Source organism: Dipodomys merriami, unplaced genomic scaffold (assembly GCF_024711535.1).
Source record: "Dipodomys merriami isolate MVZ:Mamm:240054 unplaced genomic scaffold, mDipMer1.0.p SCAF_30, whole genome shotgun sequence".
NCBI classification, from domain to species: domain Eukaryota; kingdom Metazoa; phylum Chordata; class Mammalia; order Rodentia; family Heteromyidae; genus Dipodomys; species Dipodomys merriami.
The window spans coordinates 7,658,754-7,686,624 of NW_027204493.1; the positions used below are offsets into that span (position 1 = coordinate 7,658,754).

Genomic DNA, 27,871 nt, shown 5'->3' on the forward strand with positions numbered 1-27,871 from the left:
CTTAAGAATCAGTCCAGCATCATATTTAGGGCTAATCACAAAATGGTCCTTATCAGTTGGTTTTAACTGAAAGTTCTGTGGTCTATACTTTCAGGATGTGAAGAGGCATTTACTAAGATCCCAAATATTTTATTTAATTCAATGATTTACTTACTAAAACCCTCCTAAGAATGTACTTAAGAAATAAATCTCAGTAAGTGCCAAACTTTTTTTGACTTTGTATCACTATCAATAGAAAAAAATCACTTACATGTCTTTCTGCCTTATATTCTATGAACAATACAATGCATATGCTGAATATAGAAATAAGATGATGTGATAAAATAAATGAGAAATATACATACATATATAATTTCCAGTCTTGACTTCTAAAAGTCATTTCAACTTATCCAGGTCACTGTTTATCTTAGCTAATAGGTAGAAGGTGCAAATATATGAAGATTTATGTCTAGTGCTCAGAGGAGTTCTCGACTAGTATCTGGTTAAACATTGGATCTCAACCTTCCTTCATTCTTAGTCCAGATCATTATTCTCTCTTCTATGGTTTTTTGGTTTCCTAATCAATGGGTATTTTATTTTATATTTTAATACTGTGTTATAGGAACTGTAAAAGTCAAAACATCTCCTTCTTGTTTCATTATCACTTGCTCATATTTTATTATCCCTGAATATATTTTTAACTCTTAAAATTCTATTCTTCACATTAAAAAATGTTGTGTATTTATTTTTAAATTGTTTGACATTGCTCAATTATCCATATTTTATGGATCACTAAATGGAGGCAAGCTATCTTTATATATTTTTTTAACTTTTTAGAGTGTGTTGTCATCTTCTGTGTAAATCTATGGAGTATTAGAAGGACTCAGAACTGACTGTACAGGGCTCATAACTCAAACCTGTTCAGAGAAATAATGGCTTTAACTTTCAGTCCCTAACTTTCAGCCTTATGGGGTGTGATGGTGGGGGCGGTGTCTTTCATTTCTATTTGTAGCCCCTATCTGGTGTTCTCTTTAGAACTTAAAAACAATTACTTGTTAATTTCATGTGAGTCAGTTCTGGGTTTTGAATTCAGAGCCTTGGGCTGGCTAGGCAGGTGCTCTGCTCCTTGAGCCACATCATAGTTCACATGTTTGTATATTTATTTAAGTACTTGCAGAGTTTTTTTCCCATAAGTTTGGAGTAAATGAGAGGAGATTCAACATGTGCTTAATTCTCAATACAGAATCTTGAATCAAAAGCCTTTCCTTGACTCATGTCTCAATTTTGTTTTAAATGGAGCTATGAAACATGGATTTTTTTTTATAAAAATGAGATTGAATAGAAAAGGAACTTTGAGTCCCTTAAAGATAGCCAGCTACTGCACTGATTGATATTCTGAGATGATAATATGTGCAATAGCGGCCAAGAAGCATATATCTGTCATCTGAAATCTGACTGCCCATTACAAACATCTATTTTTAGCTCTGTTCTAAGTTTTGAAATAGCCCGAGGGAAAAGCTGTGGTTCACCTTTCCTGATGGTGCTCTTTGCTAACTTTTTCCCTCAGTTCAATTTGAAAATATACTTCTGCCAAAAGTTTGGCCCAGATCTTTTTTAATATATATTTTTATTGTAAAGATATTGTACAGAGGGGTTACAATTACATGAGTCAGGTAATGAGTACATTTCCTATCGAGCATTGCTACCCTCTCCTTTGTTTTCCCCCTACCATCCCTTCCCTCCCTCCCTCCCCATCCTCCTCCATCCCTTCCCCTGGAAATTGTAAAGTTCATTTTCAACATAGTGTCTTGTACATCTCATTGTTACAATGGGTAAACCTGTATCCTTATTAAAGCATTTTGTTATTTCCCTTCCCCTCCCCAAATTATAAAAATGTATATACTGGTCCAGAGTTTTTAAATGTTAAGTTTTCCTAACCAGAGAGACAAAATCTTGAACAGTGGAATTCCTAATTAAGTCTTTAAAAAAATTTGTCAGCTATCTTTGTGCAAACACAAAAGGGAATACATTTCTTCAATCTTCCTCTGTCTAGATCTCCTTAACAACCCTCAAAAGACTCTCCCCAAACTCCCTCATACACAACTAACATTCATAGAGTCTTTTAATTTTCTCAAGTGTAGGTAATCTCTAAACAAGATTGAAATTGAATAAAACTTTGACTTTAAGTACTATATACATGATGAATAAAAACATAAGGGTCAGAATTGTGTACTTAAATTTTCAACAAAACTACCTTTAGACATACATTATATCATTCCATACTCACCCTGTTGGGAATGTATGCAGAAAACAGGTTATTCTTGCAGATCTGACCACTATCCCTATAAAGATCTACTTAACAAGGTTTATCCTGAGCTGACTTCAAGGAACTTGGTTGGACGCCCGCCTTTATGTAAGTTTAACATTTCACTGTGCACAAATCATTTGTACAAATAGTATGATTTATGTTCAATGCCTGCTTACTTTCAGGATGTCTGCAGTTCAATTCATGCCAAATGGAGATTTACTCTAAGTTCTATGAGTTTGGTGAGCTTTCTTAGGTTGACAACATTTTACATGTGCTGTCACACAACTGCCTGCTGAGAGGATTTAACACATCCTGTGTGACCCACTGGAAAGGCACTGTTGAACACTTGCAGCTGTTTTGTTTGTGTGGTGTTGCCATTACTTCGTTCTGAGCATCATTTCTCTTTATTGATTAGCTCAGTATTCTTTGCTGTGGTAAATAACAAATGCATGACCAATTATTGAGTCCAATACTGGGCTTGAACTCAGGGCTTTAAGCTCTTACTTGGCTTTTTTTGCTCAAGGCTGGCACTCTACCACTTGAGCCACACCTCCACTTTCAGCTTTTTGCTAGTGAATTGGAAATAAGAGTCTTACAGATTTTTTCTGCCTGAGCTGGCTTCAAACATCAATCCTCATACCTCAGCTTCCTGAGTGGCTAGTATTACAGATGTGAGCCACTGACACCATGACTCCTGTGATTTCTCTGCATATCATTGAACATGACATTATTCCTAGAGACCCCAACACAAGTGAGTAAGTCCTCTTATTACTCACATTTACAGAGAAGAAAACTGAAGCATAGAAAGATCAAAGATATCTCAAAGTTATCATCAAGGTTTACAGTAAAGGTAAAAAAATTAACCAAGGGGGCATAATGCATCACACATTAAACTACTGCTTTAGAGATGTTACAAATGAAGTTTCTATAAGTCTAATTGTTCATAACAAACTCCTCCCATTTGCTACTGCATCTACATGTTACTATAAATAAATTCTGGGTGTATACCCAGAATGTATCATTTTATATAATAATATATATGCATGCATGAATGTATGTATATATAGATAAATAGATGATAGATTAACATCATTATATATGTGTATGTGTGCTCTTTTGCCCCACACTAGCCAGAAATTGGCAAATTGTATGCAAAATTTAGTTGGTATCTAATTTTTAGGACATAGTACATTATTAGTACATTTAGTACATTATTAGTACATAGTAACTGAACAGAGATGTCAAATTGTGATAGTTTTATACACTAGTCAGAAATTGGCAGATTGTGTGCTAACTTTAGTTCTTATATGATTTTTAAATGATTGGCATATATTAACTACACAAAGGTGTCAAACTGTGATATTTTCATACATGCACATGAAGTTCTTCAATCAAATTATCTCCTCTATTACTCTTTCACATCTCCCTCTTGTTTCCCTCATTTATTTTACAGCTTTTGTTGGGTTTTGCTATTTTTAATCAATTCATATAATTTGTTTCAATAATATTCACTCTTTATCACCCTCTTCTTTTCCTTTTCTCTTCTCATTAGTTTTCTTTCATTATTCCCTCTTTTGCCTTATTATTGTTAGTAATAGTATTAGATTGTTCATATGAGAAGAACATGTAATTCTTATCTTTCTCAGCTTGACTTTTCAGAGTGTGTTATCTTCTGTGTAAACCTGTGTAAACTTATCATAAACAATTATTAAAAATTAAATTAAACTTTGCTGTATTTTAAAGACCACTATATTAGCTAAAACATTTTGAACAAATGTTCAAACCTAAGAAAAAATTATATTAAGTAAGCCAGGCCCAAAGAAATATAGGTCCCAAGGTTTCCCTTATTTGCAATAACCAGTGTATGTCTGAGACAAACAGAAACTGTCAGACAAGTTGATGTTAGGCAATAAGGATTCAAATGTTTTTTTCTTTCTTGCAATTGTTTCCAACATATTTATAAGATGATTTCTTTGTTGCTTTGTATGTACTTCCCCCTGGGTATAAACCCTGCTTTCACTGTATTTGATGTTGATATACTTTGTGGAGGGGAAGGGAAAAAACAAACTGTTTAAGTAGGGTTACAGGTGGACTCATTACAACAATGAGATGTATAAGATGTTATGTTGAAAAACGAACTTTACAACTTTGGCGAAAAACAAACTTTACAACTTTTGCTGGGTGGGGGGTAGGGGGATGGGGGGGCGGTAGGGAGGTTTGGGGGTGAGGGGTGGAGAGGGGAAGGGATGGTATGGGGAAACAGAGGAGGAGGCAGCAATGCTGGATAAGAAATGTACTCACTATCTTGCCCATGTAATTGTAACCCCTCTGTATGGTATTTTCACAATTAAAAAAAGAAAGAAAAATAAATGTGTTTGTGTTAGCTAGCTTTCTGTCACTGTGATATGGGGAGCCAGTAACTCACACCTGTAATCCTAGCTGCTGAGGAAGCTTAGATTCTGAGGACTGTGGTTTGAAGTCAGCCTGGGCAGAAAAATAAGCTATGGTCAGAGGTTTCACTCCATGGTCTTCACTCTTCTTCTTAGAGGGGATGTAGAAGATCACTGGAGAAAGTGTGATAGAACAGAGTTGGTGGCTAGAACATACAGAGAGGGAAGGAATGCACACATGCCATGCACCTTGTGACCTAATTCTTTCTACCAGGTTCTACATTCTAGTTCTCACCATCTCTCAATAATATCATTAATATTTGAATCATCCATGGATGAATTCACTGATTAGAGTTTTCACAAGCCAACCAGCTCTGGTAATCAGGCAAAGAAAGCTTTCATACATGAGCCTTTAGGGAACATTTGGGGTGCAATCCATACCTGTATTTATTATTTTTTTATTGTGAAAATACCGTACAGAGGGGTTACAATTACATGGGCAAGGTAATGAGTACATTTCTTATCAAGCATTGTTACCTCCTCCTTTGTTTCCCTTACCATCCTTTCCCATCTCCTCCTCCCTCTCACCACTCCCCCACGCTTCTCCCCCTCCCCCCACCCGCCAAAGTTGTAAAGTTCATTTTCGACATAACGACTTATACATCTCATTGGTGCAGTGGGTCCACCTGTATCCCTATTTAAACAATTTGTTTTTTCCCTTCCCCTCCGCAAATTATACCAACATCAAATCCATACCTGTATTTTACTAGCCTAGTATCAGAGTAACCAGAATTCTTGAATTAGAAACTTAGATACAATTCCCATGCCTGTTCAGAAAATTTGAGCCAATTTTATACTTTCCATGAGTATCAGAAAATTCATTGCCAATAGATGAATATCTGCCTGATTTTAATTTGAAAGAAAAAAGAAAAAGCTAGCTACATCTTCTCAGCTCATTTCCTATAGGGTACATCTTTCATGACCCAAAGGTCCAAACCTCCGTGTACCAGAGTAACTTCTAAACTGAATTTCTCACTGCCATCACAGTATGCTTTTAAAAGATATAGTATCTAGGCATTAGAAGTCATTTTGAAGAGACTCTTTTATATTTCTGTGCAATTTCCTACTTATCCACTAACAGATTATCCTTTGCTTTTATCAGATTGAAACTGACCTAATTTGTAAAAGCTCTGGCAGAAAAAAATAAAGCTCATTAGAAGACTTCATCTTTCAGCAGATTCTCTTTCCTCCTTCAAATGATCTAGGTCAGGATGGCCCAATACAAAACACTGGTGAGAATTACAAAGCCACTCAAAAACCTTCTGAAGAGATGGAATCTCTAAGAGCAAGTGACAGTCATATACTGAAAAGTGGGGAGGGGGTTAAAAGTTTTTCTCAGAGTATGAGTCTTAAATATCTGACCAAATGCAGCAATAGCTATGACTCCACTCCCTTTACAACCAAGCTTTCAGAAACCGTAGTTATTGGTCTTCTGATCTGATCAATAAGCCTCAATACAGAAGACATTTTATTTTGATCATCATCCTCCAGGCAAAAAGACATAAATAAAGCAACTTTCAATCACAGAATCAAATTAATATGTATTTATCAAGTCTACTATAGGGAAAACATAAAAACTACAGAGGCTGTATTTCAACATTCAGTTAAATATTCCCATAATTCTATATATCAGTTAAACACCCCATAATTCTATTGGCGTCAGAGTCTCAGTGCATACACACTGAGTGAACACATACACTATTTCGATGTGGTTAGGAAGGCTCAATCTCAGGCAGCAATGGTTCTAGTGGCTCTGTGCTGCATACCTTTTGATCCTCTTCTTGGAGACTAGCTTGCTTAAGGAAACCTAATCTCATAATAATGGCGTAAGTATACAGAAACAAATAAGTATAATGAAGTATAAAGTCTAAAGAAGCTTCTCAGCAAGTCTCATGGACCATTCTAAAGTCAAAGGGTAAGGAAGTATTCTCTGTTCATGACACATGGATGCAGGTGGTATATGTGAAGGATTTAGGGCACTCTTTTAATCTTCTAAAGAGTCATGAGAGGACACCCTGCTCCAGAATGCTACAGATTACTTAGGAAAACCTTCAATCTTTGAGGACAAGAAATATGAGTATCAGAAAAGTTAAATGACAACTAATGAGATGGGACATTTTTTTCTGCACAATAGTAGACCACATATACTATAATTTAACCTTCTAATAGGTTAGGAACTTAGAGAGATGGAGTGAAGTCATTCACTATAAACAATTCTTGGCTGTTGGGCATAGCTGACAGGTAAGAGAGATTATTTTCATCTATTATGGATAAAGATCTAAGATTTAATTATCATAACAAATCAATTATTAAATTCTTTATCTGCTTGGCTTTGCTGTTCATGAGAATTTATTCTGAGTACAATCCTTGGCTATTATTGAAGCCACTTGTGCCATCAGTCAATTATGCTTTGTTCTGTGTTTTGGCAAAGGTGGAAAAGCTTCTATTTGAATGTGATAGCTTAGATTTAGATCACTCAGTATTTCCATACACTAATATAAGTATGTGCTTAGAGTCTATCATAACTCTAAATGAAACATCTTTAGCTAATAATAATAATAATACTTTTGTTTTCAAAAATATTTCTGAGTATTATCTAATGTTGGGCACATTACCAAAACATAATGCCACACTTTTTGAGATTAAGCAATCTTAATACAAGTAACTACAATATTTTCCTTTTCTATGAGGTACCATTCCTACAATACTTATTACCTAAAATACCAGTAATAAAAGTATATAATACAGTGACACTTTTAAGTGGTTAATACAAATGTCACAAAGTACATTTACTGAAGCTGATATTCTTTGCTTAAGTAAATATCCATTAGAGCCTATTTGCTACTATATTAAGTACAATTGCAAATCATTTAGCTAAATTACATCAGCTAAAAACAAATAAACAGCAATATAATTAGGTAAGGAGATTCTGATGAAGGTAGCTGCACTACCAATATAAAGAAATGGCAGCAAAGAAAGGTCAAAATGTAAGATTCATATTGCTTATGTGGTGTGTGTATATACATATATATATATATACACACACACACACACACACACACACACATACATATAATGGAATTCTATGCCTCCATCAGAAAGAATGACATTGCCCCTTTTGTTAGGAAATGGAAAGACTTGGACAAAATTATATTAAGTGAAGTAATCCAGGCACAAAGAAACATAGGTCCCATGGTATCCTTTATTTGCAATAACTAGTATATGTCTGAGACAAGCATATAAGGTCAGATAAGATGATGTTAAGCAAAATGAACCCCAAGATAGGGACAAGAGTGGTTTTTTCTTGCTTGCTATGGTTTCTAATGTATTTATAATGTACCATGTGATTTTTTTTGTTGCTTCGTATGTCCCTGCTCCATGGTATAACCTGTTTTCACTGTATTTGATGTTGGTATAATTTGGGGAAGAGGAAGGGAAAAAAAACAAATTGTTTAAATAGAGATACAGGTGGACCCATTGCAACAATGAGATGTACAAGACATTATGTCGAAAAAAACGAATTTTACAATTTAGGTGGATGGGGGAAGGGGTGGGGGGGAGTGTACTTGAGGAGGGAAGGAAAGGATGGTAGGGGAAAAACAAAGTAGGAGGCAAGAATGCTTAATAAGAAATGTACACATGTAACTATAACCCCTCTGTACAGTATTTTCACAATAAAAAACTTATTTTAAAAAAGGTTAGACAGAATTACTGTAATTCTGCTCCAAGGAATATACCCAAAAATAAATCAAGAGCTTAAACCAGATATTTGTTCACCTGTGTTCTTAAGCATCATTATTTACAAAAGACAAAAAGTGAACATAATTCAAGTAATTGTATTGGTCCTTAGCACTGTGGGGTTTTTGTTTGGGGGGGTAAGGTAGGAGAGCATGAGGGAGAGAAAAAAATCTGTTTACAAAATGTATAGGAAATAGTTGAAATTAAATTAATGATGCTATGTGTCACTTAAAGGAGTAAATTCTATACATCAGAGTCATTATATATAAATGTTATCCAACAGTTACCAAAGCATCTAGAATACAGACAATAAAAAAAGTTGGATTTATTTGCTGTTAACTATCAGGAAAAAGGAGTCTAGTAAATTTTCTTTATTTCATTTTCTATTAAAATATTTTCTGAAAATACATTCCTTATGATTGCTGGTAAATACTGTATTGAAAGCAAACTGTTTTAGGAAATATGAGACAATGTTTTGCCATATTATGTTATGAATTCTGTTAAAAATATTCCTTTTAGTAAAAATAAAATTGATTTCCCCAAACATTAGCCAAAAAAAAATCCCCTGAAAGCAGTATTTTGAGAAAGGTCTAAACTCTTTATAAGAAAAGCAATCAACATCAAAATGGCATTTCCAGAACCAATCAGTTGTGTTAATGCGGTCCATGCTGCATGATATAACTATATATTCATGAATCTGACATTGAATTTTAAAGTTCCTTTGAGATACTTGTGAAGTTTATGTAGCTTGACAGAATTTTTTTAAGTTATATTTGCCTTTTGCTCATTTAATTAAAATTGGTATAACATTTTGCAACCAGGGGTAGGGTATAAAGAAAAACATAATTTTGGACTGAAGGTATAAAATAAACTTTAAAATTGGCTTTTGGGGAATAATTCAAAGTGAGGGATTTCATTGACATATTTTCATATCATATATAATATACCTTAATTACTTTTACTCATTCTATTGCTCTTTCTTATCTGCCTTACCTAAACCTGTTAAAAACATTCTTGCAAATTTTTGTATGGGTTCCATTATGGCAATTTCATACATACATATAATGTGTTTTAATCTTCTTCTTTCCTCTTCTTTCTCTTCCACCTCCAACTGTCCCCTCATATTTATGTTTAGGAATTTAGATCTGTAAATACTTTTTAAAGTTTTAACAGTTAAGCAAACTTGTATTCTCATGCTTCCTGAAATTTACTACCCTTATTAATTTTGGCTCTTTGAGAGAAAATTTATGAAAATATATAGGTCCATTTTAGAAGCATAGCATAATGGAAAGGCAAGTTAAGCCATTAAAATATACAAATGCTACTTGTAATCAACAATTAGCTACTTAAATCAGAACTATATATGGAGAGAATTCTGGAAAAATAATGAAACCTAATTTTCAAAAACATTCTGACTTAGAAACTTGAGAGGTCTCTATCATTTAATATTTCTATTACCCTACATATTTAATTTCTTTTTTTTCTTACATCTGTAAAATGACTTATTATGAAGATTAGACATAATAAATATATGTATGTGGTTGTCAGAAGGCTGGTCCCTTAAACGTTATGCTCAAAGACATTTATCTAGAGCTCCTAACCTGGACTTCTGCTTACATGAAAGCTCTCAGAACTACTAAAGGTAATTTAGAATATACTATGGGAGTACACACGTGCTGCCAGACCCACTATTGTTCATCATCACCACTGACACACTTTCTTCAGACTCTAAAGGGTGACCCTAAAACTCAACAAGCTCTCTCCTACTTAATCAAGAACTTCTGAAAGGGACAGTGTAAATTAGAGCAGAGATGCATTCTTTCAGTATTAATTGATCAGGGTCAAAATTTTAAAGTTAGGGTACAATAAATATAAAATATGATTAAAACAGCTGCCACAAGGCCTGAAGGCAGACCGTGATAGAAACTGAAGTAGTAATAGAACAGGTGAATGGGGGGGGAGGGAAGGAGGGAGAGGGAGAGGGGGAAGGGGGGAGAGGGAGAAGGGGAAGTAGAGGGAGAGGGAGAGGGGAGGGAGGCAGGCAGGAGGGAGGGGGGAGAGAGAGAGAGAGAGAGAGAGAGAGAGAGAGAGAGAGAGAGAGAGAGAGAGAGAGAGAGAGAGAGAGAGGTTCCTGGTCCTGGTTTTATCCTCCAGGATGAACACCCTTTACACGGGCTCCTTTCCTTCTCTTTTTGGTATGAAGAGAAAGAAACAAGCCTACAGAACTATTCTATGAAAAGGTACTAAAAAAAAACCCACAGGATTTTTTACTATTTAGTTGAATAATTAGAGTCCAAGTCATGTGGAAAACAACCTAAGAGTGTTTGTGGGGAGGAGACTTATGGCAGGGAATCAATCACTATTACCCTTATTCTGCATTGTAATGTAAAAATACAAATGAAGCCCTCCAAGAGGACTTTCCTTGGGGCCTGCAACTTTGGTATTTCATTGAAAATTAACACAAGTTCTGTGATTTGTTCTCATATATATATATGTGTATATATATATATATATATATATATATATATATATATATATATATTTCTCTTGGTAGGGTTTTCTTTTTAAGCAGCCTGCTCCTTAGCAGCAGAATGGAAATGCTAAATGTAGCTTTCTTACTTCCACTTCCACACATCAGCACAGGCTGCAACATACTGCACATTTAATGTGTTATTTTTGAACGGATCAGTCTTAAATCCAACTTGTATTACGATACCATCTACAACCTAAGAAGAAAAATTGTCTTGGGGCAAAGGGTCTATAGTTGTACAATATGAAGTTTACCATGCTAATAGAATCCAGTAGATGTTTTCAATGTAAAGAATTTGAAAGCTTCTCATATATTATTTTCTTAACCCTTATTATTAGGACACTTCAGAAGACAAAATTATATTAGTCTGATATAACACTAAAGAAACAGAAACCTGAGAAGGTAATTTGGTTTGACAATCTTCAATCAGTGAAATTGCAAATAAAGAGGAAGAAAACAATGGCATTCACCTTAAAGCTAGAAGCAAAGCTAGAGACTTTCTTAATGCTAGTGTCTGAAAGAATTACTACCATGGTGGGGGAAGGGGGCCTCTGGGTGTTTATGTCAAAAGTCATGAAAATTAATATGACTCTGTAAGATTTTTTCCTTCAATTGCAGTAAAAAAATAACTACGCCATGTAAAAACTTGTTACTTTAACCACTGCTGTGCCAAGTATATTGTTCAGTATTTTCACTTTATGAAACTGAAATTGTGCATATTAAACATCTCCCCATTTCTGGTTCCACCTGGCCTAGATAAACACCATTATATTTTGAATTTAAGAACTACTTTAGGTGTCTCATATAAATTGAGTAACATAGAATGTACCTTTTTGTGACTAGCTTATGTTACTTAGCATAATGCTTATCCATTAGGCAAGTTGAAGGTCAGTCTCTATAGTATTAAAAGTACTGATTATCTCAATCAAAATGAGCCTGATTTGATCTCCTCTGGGGTAACGGGACAGATAAATCAAATACTTAGTAGTAAAACAGAGCCTGGAAAGATATTTTACTATAGTTTAGTACAAAAACAAACAAACAAACAAAAACACTGAGTTACTTTAGAGATCAAGTGAAATGGAGAATGGGTTAGTTTTGTATCACCTATGGAAATAAGCAGTAAGGACCCTGGAATGACATGTTTAGAGTCTCTAGTTAAGCCGAGGAGTAAGAGTTAGCAACCTACTGTAATGCTCTAAGCCTTGATTCTCCATTGTTCTTAAAAGATTTTTGATTCACAAATAATTGTGCTGTTTTGTAACATAAAAGTATTTCACAGGCAAAATAAATTGTGTGTATGTGTGTGTGGTTGGGCAAGGGCAGTGGGGGGCTGGGTAGTTGTTTTGGATTGAACCCAGAGCCTAGGTGCTGTTCTTAAGTTCTTTTGATCAAGGCTAGTACTCTACCATTTGAGCCACAGCTCCACTTTTGGCTGTTTATTTTTTATGGTTAATTGGAAATAAGTCTCATGTACTTTCCTGCCTGAGCTGCATCCTGAGTAACTAGGATTACAAACATGAACCACTGGAACCTGGATAAAATTATTATTTTGGGGGGGGGGGTCTGGTCGTGAGGCCTGAACTCTGGGCCTGGGCGCTGTCCCTCAGCTCTCCAGCTCAAGGCTAGCGCTCTACCACTTGAGTCACAGCGCCACTTCTGGTTTTTTTTCTTTTTGCTTTTGTGGTGCTGAGGAATCGAACCCAGGGCCTCAGGCATGCAAGGCAAGCACTCTACCACTGAGCCACCTTCCCCCCTCCCCCCCCCACTAAAATTATTTTTAAATTGATATTTAAGTGTTCTTTAATGGTTATATTTTCAATTTCGCAAGATGAAAACTTCATCTTTGTAGAGATGATTGAATAAGAATGTGAAATTAGTAAATTTCATTAGTTAATTGTACACTTAACAATTGTTGGCCATTCATAAGGAAATTGAGAGACTTAGAAAAAAATTTATATTAAGTGAAGTAAGCCAGACCTAAAGAAACATAGATTGCATGATTCCCCTCACTTGTAATAATTAGAATGTGCCTATAAATCTACAAGTAAACCCAATGGATAGTAAAGGACAAAAAAATTATACTTGGGAATGATAAATTAAACAGGACTCTAAACATTTACACAGTGAGAGACCAGAGAAGGATATTCTTAGGAGAAGATCACAAAGGCTCAATAGATATGTGCATATGATCATATAAAATGATGCTTATCAAAATGAATTCCAAGAAATGGAAACAAGAGGTTTTTTTAAAATTTACTTTTTGTGGGTTTTTCTTCTTTTCTATTATTTTCTTTTGCTATTGTTTTTTATTTCTGCACCTTTTGTCTTGTATGTAAATTTATCTTATTTGGGGAGGATAAGAAAGCCCAGAAATGGTGGGACAAAGGGTGAACTAATTCAGCAGTGATACTCACTAGACACTATGTTGAAAATGAACTGTACAACTTACAAGGGAAGGGATTGGGAGGAAAAACCTGGTAGAAAACAAAAGAAGAGGTGACACTGTTCAAAAAGAATGTACTCATTACCTGACCTATGTAACTAACACCTCTGTACATCACCCTTATAATAAAAATAAATTTAAAAAACAGTGGCTGAAGTGGTAAGTTTTGGGTTATGTATGTTTTACCACAATTACTTAAATGATTGTATACACACAAAACTATTTAACTGCTGGAAAGTGACTGCTGAGTCTGATGATATATTTTAGATGTTGAAATTCACATTAACTTCTTATACAAAGTAATAGCCTAGTGAAAATGCATATAACCACAAATATACACAAAATTACATGGCCTAGTTTTACAGAATTTGGATTTGTCATCCATATTTTAAAGGCTCTAAGTGGCTTTAAATGGGATCTATCTTCTTTTGAGAAAGCAATCCTTAATATTACCATCCAACAGGTGGGAAAACGGAAGTATATAGGTGTTTAGTGACATGTTTTAACCTAGGAGCCTAGACTTCCAGTTATATCCCCCCCCCAAAGTAATGCTTAACATTTACATGGGAAAAGCGAGAGGTTGAGTCTATTTGGTTGATTTCCAGTACTTACGTTGACTTACAAATTTATATTACTTACAAAGTCTGTTAGATACAACAATAAATGGCAGGGATGAGGCGGGAGGCAGGGGACCCCAGTTACATTGCCCGTGGGAATGTAAACTAGTACAACCACTCTGGATAACAGTCTTGAGGTTCCTCAAAAACTCAACACTTTTCTAATTTGGGGAGGGGAAAGGAAATAACAAAATGCTAAAATAACAATAAATAAGGTTGATAAATAAGGTTGACCCATTTTAACAATGAGATGTGCAAGACACTATGTTGAAAATGAACTTCACAATGTCGGGGGTGGGGGCGGAGGAGTTGGGGAGGTGGGGAGGGAAGGGATGGTAGGGAAAAACAAAGGAGGGGGTAACAGTGCTTGATAGGAAATGTACTCATTACCTTACTTATGTAAACTGTAAACCCCTCTGTATAGTATTTTTACAAAAAAAATATACACACACAAAAAGACTCGACATAGATCTTCCGTACAGCCCAGCCATACTGCTTCTAGACATCTACCTAGAACATCACAAACAGGATACCATAAAGACTCTTGCACATCCATGTTTACTGCTGCACTAGTCACAATAGGGTTGTAGAAACAGCCCAGATGCCTCACAATAGATGAATGGTTCCAAAGTATGTGATATGTATAAACAATAGAATTTTACACAGCCATTAGAAAGAATAATGTTATGTCATTTGCAGGAAAATGGATGGACCTAGAACAAATCAAGTTTAAGTGAGGTAAGCCAAGCTCAGAGAGACAAACAGCCTATGTTTTCTCAAGAGGAAGTTAGGTCTAAAATACACCAGAACATGATTAATTATACAGGACTCTAAGCATGCACACATAGTGAGACCAAAGGAGGATATTCTTAGGAGAGGAGCACAAAGGCAAAATGCCTATGTGCATATCATCATATAAAATAATATTTATCAAAATGAGCTCCAGGAAATGGAAACTAGAGGGTTTTTTTCTTTATTGTTCTTCTATTTTATTTTTATCTTGATTGTTCATTTATCTGTCTTTGGGGAAGGAAGGGAGATACAGAAATGGAGGGACAAAGGGTAAGTAAATGCAGCAGTAATACTCACTAGTCACTATGATGAAAATGAACTATACAATTTGTGGGTGGGGTGAGAAAGAAAAACTAGGAGAAAGCAAAGGAAGGGATAACATTGTCCCAAAAGAAATGCGCTCTTTAACTGACTTATGTAACTGTAAACCCTCCGTACATCACCTTTAAAATACCTATAACAATATTTTTAAAGTATGCTATCTACCAACCTAGAATACACAGACATAGATACATAGACACTTACATACACGATACACACACAAAGCTGTGTTCTAAAGTATTTACATATACATTCCTTGAACAGTTTAGATGGAAATAAATGAGCCATCTTTTAAGTTATTGTCTGTATGAGTCACATATCTTTGAGTAAAGTTTTTGGAAAATATTTGTTCTTATATTTCTAGACTTGAGGTTCTGCAATTTTTTCCTATTTCCTATTTTTCATTTACCAGCATTTAATAAGTAAATATTACTGTATGCCCTACTAAGTGTTTAAATGGCCCTTAAGTGGATTGTTCATTAACATAAAATGTCTGAAAAGGTCAATTGACTTTGGACAGGAACATTCATATAATTTTCCAATTCAAGGGTTTTTGCTTTCCCCAAGAACTATGCTTAAGTGCAAGCTTTGAAAAGTATCCTGGCATTTTGGCATCAGGTGTAGACCAGAGATCCCAAGCTATATATGGATAATAAAACAAAAACAGTCCAAAGTCTGTATTGTTTATTACAGTGCTATTTAATGGGTCCTTCTCAATAACTACATTGGCATAGAGAAAATTTAATTTCATCTACTGGCAATGCTAAAGTATTGTCCTTAATCTAACTGCTTTTGAAAATAACACTCAGATCATAAATTTATATTTGTTCCTGTTGTATTTAATTTTCAGTTCATATCTCACCTGTTAAGAAATGGCTCTTTCTAGGCAATTAAATAATAAATGAAATGACAGCATAACATATTAAAACTCCATGATTGTAGTAAAATCAGCACAAGGATGTAAGTTTGTAGAGATAAAAAGCCTGAAATTTTTCTACCGAAAAAGAAAAAAACTTAAATCATCTAATTCTACACCTAAGGAAACTAGAAAAAGATGCTCAAACTAAACCCCCAGTTAATACAGGCAAAGACATGGTAAATATTAGGGCAGAAATAAATAAAAGGAGAACAAAATATAAGTCAATAAAACTAAGTTCATTGTTTTGGAAAAGACAAAATTGACATTTAGCAAAGCTAAAAAAACATGGAAGACTCAAATAAATGCTGTGGGAAATGAAAGAGAAGACAGGGCAACTAGAGGCACAGAAATAGAAAGGATTGTGAGACTAATATGAAAGATATATGCCATCAATCTAGAAGGAATAAATTTCTTAAAAACATACAACCTGTTAAGGCTGAATGATGAAAAAATACATAAAGTCTGAATACTCCTATAGGGAGTAAATAAGGAGATTGATTCAGTAATTAAAAACCTTTCAACAAAGAAAATTCCCAAACCAGATGGCTTCACAGTTTCATTTTACAAAATATTTAAGTTGGAATGAATACTAATCCTTCTTAAACTCTTCCAAAACACTGAAGAGAAATGAATGCTTCCAAACTTATGAGAATATCATCATCATGATTTCAAGGATAGACAAGACACTACAAGAAAGAAAACTATCAGTATGCTGCTGAATATACGTAAATTTTTAACAAATTCTAGGAAGCCAACTCAATAGCAATTAAAGAACTCTACATTATGAAATAGCATTTAATCCTGAAAATTAAGGATAGTAAAAATGTGAAAATTAATTTGTGATGTGCCACGTCAACATAACAAAAGATATTACTTCATGATCATATCTAATGATGCAATAAAAGCATTTGGCAAAATATAACATCTTTTGTGACTCAAAAAACAATTCTCAACAAATTACATATAGAAGGACTATGTTCTCAGAAAATAAAAGCATCATATGACAAATCCATAGTCATTCCTAAATTGAAACTTTTCCCTGAGATTAGTAAGAAGTTAAAAGATGTATTCAACCAGTATTCAACACAGTTCCATCAGTGTTAGACAACGAAATTAGATAAGAAATAAATAAAAAGCACCCATTTTTAAAGTATAAGTTGAATTGTATCTGTAGAATACAGAAATTTTTTTGTTTTTTTTTGGCGGGGGAGGTCCGGTCATGGGGCCTGAACTCTGGGCCTGGGTGCTGTCCCTCAGCTCTTCAGCTCAAGGCTAGTGCTCTACCACTTGAGCCACAGTGCCACTTTCGGTTTTTTTCTTTTTGCTTATGTGGTGCTGAGGAATCAAACCCAGGGCCTCATGCATGCAAGACAAGCAGTGTACCACTGAGCGACTTTCCCAGCCCCAGAATACAGAAATTTTTATGTAAAATATCCAAAGATCCACAAAATAAGCCCATGAGGAATAACAAATCAATAAAGATGTGGGATACAAAATTGAGGAAATTGAGACAATAATTCTATTTAAGAATGCTTAGAAAAAAAATTAACCAAAAAGACTTATACAGTGGAATGTGTTGAAGAAAGATGTTAAAGACGTGAACTCATGGTATGACATTGTATGTTCATTGATGGGAAGACTTAATATTTCTCAAATGTCTATACTATCAAAGTATGTCTACAGATTCAATGCAACCCCTATCAAAAGTTCTTGATATTTTTGCAGAAATAAAAAAGCTTAGATATGTGCTGTAAATCTGGCTGTAAATCTAGCTACTCAGGAGGCTGAGATCTGAGTATCATTGTTCGAAGCCACCCAGGGCAGGAAAGTCCATGAGACTCTTGCTTACAATTAGCTACCCTCCTCAAAAAAATATGGAAGCAGAACTGTGGTTCAAGTGGTAGAGCCCTAGCCTTTTGGATAAGAGCTCAGGGACAGCACCCAGTCCCTGAGTTCAAGCCCCAGAAAAAAAGAAAAAGTTTGAACTGATATGGAACTACATATGACTCCAAAGAGCCAAGTTATCACAAGAAAGGATAACAAAGCTAGAGGTCTCCCCATTCCTGATTTCAAAAATATACTGTTAAAGTAATAAAAATAATAGATGTCCAAACCCAATTAGGTGAAGCATTTTCCTCATGTTTTTATCTATAACCTTCATATTTCAGTTCTAAGATTTAAATCTTAAATCTATTCTGAGCTGATTTATGTTAACAGGATAAAAGGTCAAATTTCATTCTTTTGTATGTGGATGTCCAGTCTTCCAAACATTATTAATAACAGTATAATTTCCTTATTGGGTGCTATTTGCAATTGAGTCAAATGTAATTGTCAGTTATGCATGAATTGTTTTCTGAGATAAGGACTCTATTCTTCTGATCTATATGATTGGGTTCTATTGGCCAATAGGAGTGGTTCATGTCTTGCAATTATCTAATATAATCCCGTGTATGTAGAAGTAGGTGCAGGTTCATTTGCAGATTTTATAGTTGGAAACCACAAAAGTTCTCATCTGTTTGTGTCTATATTTTTTCTACAAAAATGGTGAGATAATCAATTAGATGGGATGGGAAGGAAATGTTGGTTTGAGAAAGGATAATCATTATGACACTGTCATCTCAGAGTAAAGGAAAACAAATGTACTAGACAAGTGTAATAATGCTGTCTGGAAATGTTGACTACTCATTTAAAATTCATGGTCATAAACTGCTAGTGAGTTGTGCTATTCAATCTGTGTAATTTTTCTCCAATATTTACCCACTGAAGTTTTCTGGCACCAGACTATATGGAAAGTTGAGTGTAACAGAGTTGACATTTTCCAAGCAAAGAAAAACGAGCTTGAGACAAGAGAAATAAGGCTATCCTCAAGGGTCCAGGGGCAATGATGAACAAGGAATTTGACCTGATGAGAAGAGAAAGGAGGACATACAGGGGTGAAAAATATTAGACAAAACTTCACATCCCATATCTCAGGATCTTTGTTCTCTTTCTTGAGAAACTCTCAGGGTAAATGATGTGGGACTGTATGCAGGTCTAACTTCACTGAGGCTGCTCTGGTACTCTTTTCAGTTTATCATAGAGAACAAAGTCACACATTGATAGGTTCTGATTTTCCTGGCAGAACTCCACAAGGTGCATCTTTCTCTTCACCAGCATGCATGTCAGAGGACAGCTCCAGGGAAGCTCTACAGAAAACTAAGTTTCATCATAGACCACTATTCTTCTTGAAATAAAAATTACCCAGATGGTTGGCTTTGAGTTACAATCTTCCAGACCTCAGTCTTCCAAGTAGCTAGGCCTAAAATTAAAAGCCAAAATAAAAAGAATTCTTCATGACATGGAACACTGAATGTAAAATGTTAGTATTCATGTTCACAAATAAAGATTTATTAGACCAAAAAAAAATTACCCAGATGAATTGAGCAGCCAAATGCCCATTTATCCAAACTAAGAGCAAGCACTATTTCATAAAAGTTAACACACAAAAAGATTTCTTTGGTTAATACACAATATTAATGGGCGTTTAAAACAGTGTTGGAAGAGCTATCCGCTCGCAGGATGTTTAATGAAACATAGAAATATAACAAGAGTACATCTAATAAATCCATGGGCCATCTGTTTCAGTACCTGATCTCTGGAGGTGACTAATCCTGATAGCTTCTCAAGAATGTTTAACCATTTCCTCCTGCCTCTCTCTTCTGACCCATCTTCCTCTTTTAATAGAGCATAATAAAAGCATATGGTGCTTTAGAAAGCTTTTGGCAGGAGAATTCTATCCGAACCATGGTAGATTTCTCTCCTGATGTACACATTTTTTTTTTTTGTTTTAACACACTGATTCTCACTCTAGCTTCTTGAGTCGATTATATCCCAGTGATTGTAACTAGGAGGTTCCTGAGTGACCTTCATGGTAGCCTGTTCCCTGGTTTGCAAAAGCTAACACTTAGGGATCAGAGACAATAGGTAAGTTATTCAGGAAACAAAGTTCTCCTCTTCAGTAATGATGTTAAAGTGTGTGTGTGTGTGTGTGTGTGTGTGTGTGTGTGTGTGTGTGTGTGTGTGTGTGTGTGTGTGTTGGAGAAAAAGAGAAATCTAACTTTGAGTCAGACCATGTCAATTACTCTGTGCTTTAATTTAGTGGGGCCTGAGGGATTATTTTAGGTATATTAGATTATTGGACTTGATTTACATTGCCTAGAGCTGCTTGGTGGGAAAAAATATTCTCTTGTTATTTTCACTGAAAACTTATCTGTATAAATGAAATAGCACAGATGGGTAGAAACAAAGTAACTTCCTAGGTACAAACCTACAACCCTAGCACTTGGGAAGCTGGGGCAGGTGGATCATGAGGCCAACCTTGTCTGCATAGTTAGATCAGATGTCCAAAAAAGCCCAACAATCCCCCCCCCCCCGCCACCACCACCACCAACAGAAACAGAAACAGAAAAGGGAAGAAAAAAGCTTTCTAAAAACAAGATTCTCTTAAGACCGTAGGACCAGTGACTCAAGTGTAGGTTTAGGAGAGATAGCCAGAGACAACATTTGGGCTAGATTTTCTTCTCTACTATGCATTATTCATGATCTCACCATGGGCTTTATAGGTGTATGTGTATATAAACACATATGTGTGGATACAGTTGTATGTCTTTAAGTGCATTCATGTATGCCTATTTTGTCTTAATCATTTTTAGAAAGCTGGACCACTAGTGGCAGTGTTGATTTGGAAAAAAAAACAATGAAAGCACAGTTCCTCTGTATATCAAATCAGCAAAGGTCGGTCAGGTGCCAGTGGTTCACACCTGGAATCCTAGCTAATCAAAAGAATGAGTTCTAAGAATTGAAGTCAACCCAGGCAGAAAGTTCTTATCTCCAATTAACTAAGCAAAAAGCCAGAGATAGAGGTGTGGTAGAGTGGTAGAGTGGTAGAGTGGTAGAGTACCAGCTTTGAGCAAAAAAGCTAAGCCAGATCCTCCTGGACTTGATTCAAGCTCCAGTACCAGCACCCACACCCATCCACCCACACCCCCCCCACACACACACACACAAATTAGCAAAGATAATGACATTCAAAAGCGTCCACAAACAGGAATGAAAATGGAGAGATCATCTGATAGACCATCTAGGCCAAAGTACTGGCTTATAGACAATCCTTTAAAATCTATTCAGAGATTTGGAACTACTTGGTAAACTGGTAAGGGAGTACTTGGAATGAATTGAAATGGACAAATATTTAAGTCTGATTTTATTTTGAGGGCTGTGAGGTTTAGGGAACACTATTTTTTGTGTGTCAGGTGGGTCTTTATTGTTAGTCTACCCTCACAATTATCCCCTAGATGTTATTTGTTGATACATGGCACCCAATAGTTACCTTCTTTGTAATTATCTTTTCTTCTATTCAGATTAGGTGGGATTATAGTTAAGAGACAGCAGATATAGTGTGTAATTGAAATCTGAGCTCTCAGAAATCTAAGACAGAATAGTGAGTTCCAGGCCAGCCTAGTCTACATGGTGAGACCTGTCTTGAAACAAACAGAAGAGTTAAATAATAGAAAATAAATTCTAAGTAAGGGTATTAAACACTTCATATACGTAAAGTATGTAACCTTTTCCATAGCTACACTTTGATATCCATTTTAGCAATTGAGGAAATAGGTCTATGTGCATGGTATCAAACTCTTTTAGAATATCTTATCAAACAGCTGGAATACTAGTGAGTGATACCACATCTATACATACATATTTCCATTCCAAGTATAAGGCATGCTTTCCATATCTTGATTATTTTCTTTCTATCAAAAGCCAGTTTACTATTTACATTTTCTTGTAATAGTCCACTAATGATTATTAGCACATTTTATATTCACAATGCCACTTTTACTCAGGAGTAATATTGAGAAGCTCTAGGTTATGGATCAAATGAATCATCCTGTACCTTATAAATACAGCAAAAGTACTTGGGTCTGTGTAATAAAAATAAAACTAAATGGAGAGAAAAGCAATATAGGGATATTTCCTAAATTGACATTATTATTCACCAGGATCACCAGGGTTGAGAGACTTTAAGTGCCATTATAAGCTGCTATCAGGAGGACTTTAAGGAAATGAAGGGAAAGGTTTTACATTTATCATACTGATCTAATTTGAACACTTAAGTAGCAATTAAATAACATTTATTGCTCAAGGTGCATGATCAACTCTAATGTCAGTTATCAGAAGTGTTCTCAGCTTGGGCCATTAGCTTTGAGGCAAACTTGGAGTTTTGACTTGAAGCCTGATTGAACTTTTATGGAAAAATGGACAGCCCAACAGAAAACGTAAAGATGCATGTTTTAGATTTGTTCCTGACACTCCTGTAAAGGACATTTGTAGGAATACATTAAAGCAGAGTTCTTACGCTTCAAACTTGTATATGAATCACCTTGCTAAATAAATCTTGAAGGTGGAATCAGCATTACTACCATCACCATCATCCATGCATTCTGATGTAGAATTATCCGGACCAAACTTGAGTAGCAAAGACTTACAGGATCACTGATAGAATATGTGAAAAATCACACTTTCACAGAGAAAAGTACTGTATAAATGCTAATGTATATCATTTTACACTTTTGACAGTGGTTGGAGATACAATTCAAATCATCAAAAAAAAGTTGTAGTAGAACAAATTACATTTTCAATGTAATGTGTTGATACATCAAAACATTATGTGTACCCACTAAATATGTACAATTTTTATGTATCAATTAAGCATAAATATTAAAGAGGCCAAATTCCTAAATTAGTCCTCTCTCTCTCTCTCTCTGTTTCTCTCTATTTGTGTGTGTATGTGTGGGAGTGAGTGTGTATTTGCCAGTACTGGGGCTTGAACTCAGGGCTTCATGATCTTGCTTAGTTTTTTTCACTCAAGGCTGGCATTCTACCACTTTAGACATGTCCTCCACTTCTAGCTATTTCTGGTTGATTGAAGATAAGAGCCTCGTGGGTTTTTCTCCCCATGTTGGCTTCCAATCCTAATCCTCAGATATCATCCTTTTGAGTAGCTAGGATTACAGGTATGAGCCACAAGTGTCCAGCTTGCTTCCTTTTTTCTTTTTGAAAATCTAACAACACTGGAAACAGAGAGGCAACATGAATTTATTGTGTTTTGATTGATTTGAAAGTTTACCTTCCATATGGCTGTCCTAACTGAAAATAGAAAAAAGCTCTTTGGAAATTACCTAATTAGACCAGTCCCAGGTTTTTCCTATAAACAATCACATCCCAATTAAAATGGAAATAATATGTTACAAAGAGGATGGAGACTATTCCTGTCTCCAAGAATACCAGAAATAACAAAAAGAAAGTACTACAATGCAAGAAATTAAAAACTAACAAAGGTAGGGGGTGTAGCTCAATACTAGAGGGTTAGTCTACAATGTGTGAGGCTCTGTGTTCAATCCCCAGTATCACAAACAAAACAAAACAAAAGCCATGAATGACAGCAGACAAAAAATCACATTTGCAGAAGTGCATAGTTCCCCCAAGTAATACTGCTTTCCTGTCACTGATACTGGCATTTTATTAAAAAGATAAATAAAACACAGGCATATCAATTTATAAATCATTCTCTTTTTTTTTCTGTCGGTCATGGGGCCTGAACTCTGGGCCTGGATATTGTCCCTCACCTCTTCAGCTCAAGGCCAGTGCTCTACCACTTGAGTCACAGCGCCACTTCTGGCTTTTTCTGCTTATGTGGTGCTGAGGAATTGAACCCAGGACCACATTCATGCAAGGCAAGCACTCCACCACTGAGCCACCTTCACAGCCCTAAATCATTCATTTTTATGAAGCATTTCTGCATTCCTAATCTATTTTATTATAATTACAGAAAGTATATTAAACAACTAGTTGTTAAAGAGCACATTCCTCCTGAGGTCCTAAGCCCATGACATTTTTGCCTATTTTTCATTGCACACTCAGTTGGCTGCACCATATGTACAAAGATTTTTATCTGACAATCCATAGCCAATTTCTTCTATAAGCTAAATCCTTCCCAATCATTGAGACTTTGGATAGAATGACTCGCTGTCAGAGACCCATATTATCATGGCCTTTCTTGTTTTATGGTGGCTTTCTTTTCACCATAGAGTTATAGAGTTAGATATGTGCTTCAAAGATGACAAACACGCATCAGATTCACCTTTACCTGAATTTTTATACATTTTTTCTTGTTTCTGTGTCTGTTTATTCTCTCTCACCTGCTTGTAGTAAAGAGAAGCATCATTCATAATGCCATTATTAAGCAAATGAACATGAATGAAAATTTAGTGCCATCAGGGAGAGAAGGAAATGATAAACAAGATTGAAATTTGAGTAACTGTCAGTACGTTCTGGCAGTACTTAATTCCTTTGAAAAATAATTGAAAGTAAAATGACTAATGCCAATTTCTAACTTAACTTCCTCGGCCTAGTCAATACCAAATCTTGAGGAGATTTACATGCAAAACAGCACTGAGAGATTTGGCTCTGAAAACATTCAAGATGCAGACACTTGTAAGGGGAAACAAAGGAGGAGGCAACAATACTTGATAAGAAATGTACTCATTACCTTGCCCATGTAATTGTAACCCCTCTGGATGGTATTTTCACAATAAAAAAAGAAAAAAAATAAAGATACCAGAACTGCACACATAGTGGGGCAATCACACACCATCAGACCTCGGTAACTTAGGTTCACTGTCCACGCAGGTGGTCTCATAATCAGGCAACTGTTCACTCTCTAGCTGATTCACCTAAGAATTGGAGAAGACTGAACAGCAATTCCCATCCAGAAAAACACTTCTGTGTTGCACAGGCGTGGTTTTAAATGGTGGAGATAATTGCTTAATTCAAGCTGTAGCAACTGGCCAAGTAAACATGTAGCAGCCAGGAAGCTATTAGCATGATTTTAAGGCAATTATTCCATTAGTGTTTAATAGTCTCCAATTAGTCTTCTTTGACTATCAAAGTTTGAATGTGTTTTTTTTTCCTTCAAAAATTATCATTGTTGAATAATGCAGAGGTACTAAACTGTGTGTGTGTGTGTGTATGCCTATGTACTAAAACTGCACAACCATAGGGAATGTTCAAGAGTATAGATTTGGTGAAATGTATTGTGTTAAATAAATTTCTTTGTAAACTTCATGTGTAAATTTCTCAGAAGTATTAGGGTAAGGATGGGAGACTCTGCAGGGAATATACTTGGAATGATACGTTGTATCACATCATATGGCTTGAGAAACAACGGGAAATCCTATGCTATCCCAATGCCACATCCTCATATCGCTGCAAGAAGGTCACTAGAATATTGAATGCTCTGATTTCAAGTTTCTACTTTGTCCCACAGAGAGAAGTAAAAATGACAAATGACCCACATCCTGTTAGTGCCTAGTTCATTGTCTTCTCATCTTGGTTACCACTTGTTGAATAATCTTGATGCAAATCCCAAGATTTTCTCCTCCAAAACTCCGAGGAGATCTTTCCCTAAAATCTAGTTTGGGGGTCATACCACTGAACTGACTGCAAGTCATTTGCCTACACCGAGTTTCAGGATATCTGTGAAATGAAGACAGTGCTGACTGCTTACGTGCAGGTGAACAGAGCAGGACTTTGAAAAGTGCCATAATACAGAAATGTAAGGTGGATTCAAATGTGACGTCATGCCATGTCACAGTACTAGCTCTGCTCTACTAACTTCCTGCATCCCTCAAGTCCCCTGTCAGACACGTGGGCTCTCAGTCCTTGCTCAGGGGAGACCATGGGGAAGCGTTTGTCCAAAATAAATAAATAACATGAAAATGAAGGAACTCCTGTGGAAGGGAGAATGGAATTCTGCCATCAAAGTTGTGTACTTTCTACTGTCTCCTTCGAAAAAAAACAATCCCCAAACTCACCTAGGGAGCAGAATAAGGGCAGAGTGGGGAGCCCAATTGGTTCTTTTTCCTTGGCGATCTCTGGTTCAGGGGACATTATTTGTCGAGGAAGGGCAAAAGATGACCATCTTTTGGAGGGGACAGAATTGGACAGCTTCAGCCTGTCTAGCCACTTGAGTCACACTCACTGGAATTACTAATCATTCCAGCACTGTTGGTTGTAGCCTCTTGGGATTTTCAAGAAATCTCTTGACTAGCCTGCCCCCCCCCCCCGCCTTCCTTTTCCACTTTCTTCTCTGTTTTTCTTTCTTTCTTGTCTCTCTGTAGTTGCTAGGAAGGGGCACCGTATAGGATTGATGGAGAGGAGGTAGACCAGAAGGTTGAACTTGCTCTGGACAGGAAGTGGAGCGCCCATCAGTAATTTGCCCTCCAGCGAATCTTAGAAGAATCAGGTGTGCCCTCTCTCAGTCCACGTGCATAGACAAACTGGTCATGAATGGTGTCCCTGTATCCTCTGCTCTCACGTTGTAAACTGTCCTCAAACGACCCTCGCTCCTGGATACCTGAGCTCTGGAATGCATTCATGCGCTTCCCCCCCCCCCCAAAAAAAAAAACCCCAAACACCTGCCAGGTCTTCTGCTCCAAGACGCGCAGATCTCTGGATACCTCGCGTCTCTTCCTCCCTTTGTGTATGCTTCCTTCCTTCAGTGTTTTCTGGACACCAGCTCCGCCACCTTGCCCTCCCCATTGGCGTGATCATCCCACACTCCCGCGCCCCGAGCAGTTCCCGACCCTGGAGCTCCACGCGGTTAACATGCGCTGGGACTCCAGACCCGGGCCCTCCGGGGCCCACGCGCATCGGCACCCCACTGTGCCCGGCCTGGCGCTCCCCGGCCAGGGCCGGCCACGCGTCCCCGAACTTTCCTCACTCTCGGGGAAAGCGCTTTGTGTCTCGGAAGGAGGCCGGTTCCGAGGGAGCATTTCTCTCTCCAACCTGCTCAATCGGATGCCGGGATGGATGGACTCAGAGTCCCACGCGGTGGAGCCGAACCCTGGAGACACCAGCTCACAACTCGTCACGCAAGATCACCCTATAGACTCCGACATCGAACCCCCCCCCCCCAAGCCTACACCCCAGTTCCCAGATCTGCAGGGAAAGCCGTGGTGGGGGTGTCCCCCCGCCCCAATCTAGAGCCCGGGGCGCAGAAGCAGTCACCTTGAATCCCTGCACCACGTTCCCCAGAGGGGCTGGAACGCGCCTGGCAGCCCGGGGCGCCCCGGGCAGCGCGGTGGCCGGAAGCCGAGACCCTCCCCGCCCTACCCCCGACCCCCCAGGACAAGTTTCCCTGCTTCCCTCCCTCCCTCCCGGGGGCAAGTTCCCACTTGGTGTCGGACGAAGCCGGGCGGGGCAGGTGGCCCGGGAGCCAGGCAGCCCCGGGCGGGCGAGCTGCCCCAGCCAGCCTACCTGGGATGGCTAAATTGGTGAGCGGGATGCCGTGGATGCTGTCGGGCAGAGTTGCCATCCAGTCGGCGAATTTCAGCTCGTGTTTCCCCTGAGACGAGGCCATGGTGCGGGGTCGGCGTGCGTGCGGCCGTGCGCCGTAGGGGTCCCTGGCGGCGGGCCGGGCGAAGGCTGGGCTGGGCTGGGCGAGCTGCGGCCTCGAAGCCGGTGTTCGCTCCGGGCCCCGCTGGAGTTTACACTCCGCTCAGCGCCACACCCACAGGATGGCGCAGACACATGCTCATTTTAATAATTATTCCAAACACACCCCCCCTCCTCCTCCTCACTCCCCGGCTGCCCCCCCCCCCTCCCCAGCGCCTCTGCCAGACTCCGCCGAAGCTTTTGTTCCCGACGTCCCCGGAGCTCGGCTCGCGCGCCGC

General features: G+C 37.3%; 1 protein-coding gene across 1 annotated transcript in view; it reads right to left on the reverse strand.

Annotated features, from left to right (window-relative positions):
* Plcxd3 (phosphatidylinositol specific phospholipase C X domain containing 3) overlaps positions 1-27,664 on the reverse strand; it is a 149,799-nt gene extending 122,135 nt beyond the window's left edge. Inside the window, exon 1 of the mRNA XM_070041106.1 lies at positions 27,456-27,664. Within this exon, the coding sequence (XP_069897207.1) occupies positions 27,456-27,558 (103 nt within the window). The 5' untranslated portion in view covers positions 27,559-27,664. The remainder of the gene's footprint in view (positions 1-27,455) is intronic.
* Positions 27,665-27,871: the final 207 nt, after the last annotated feature.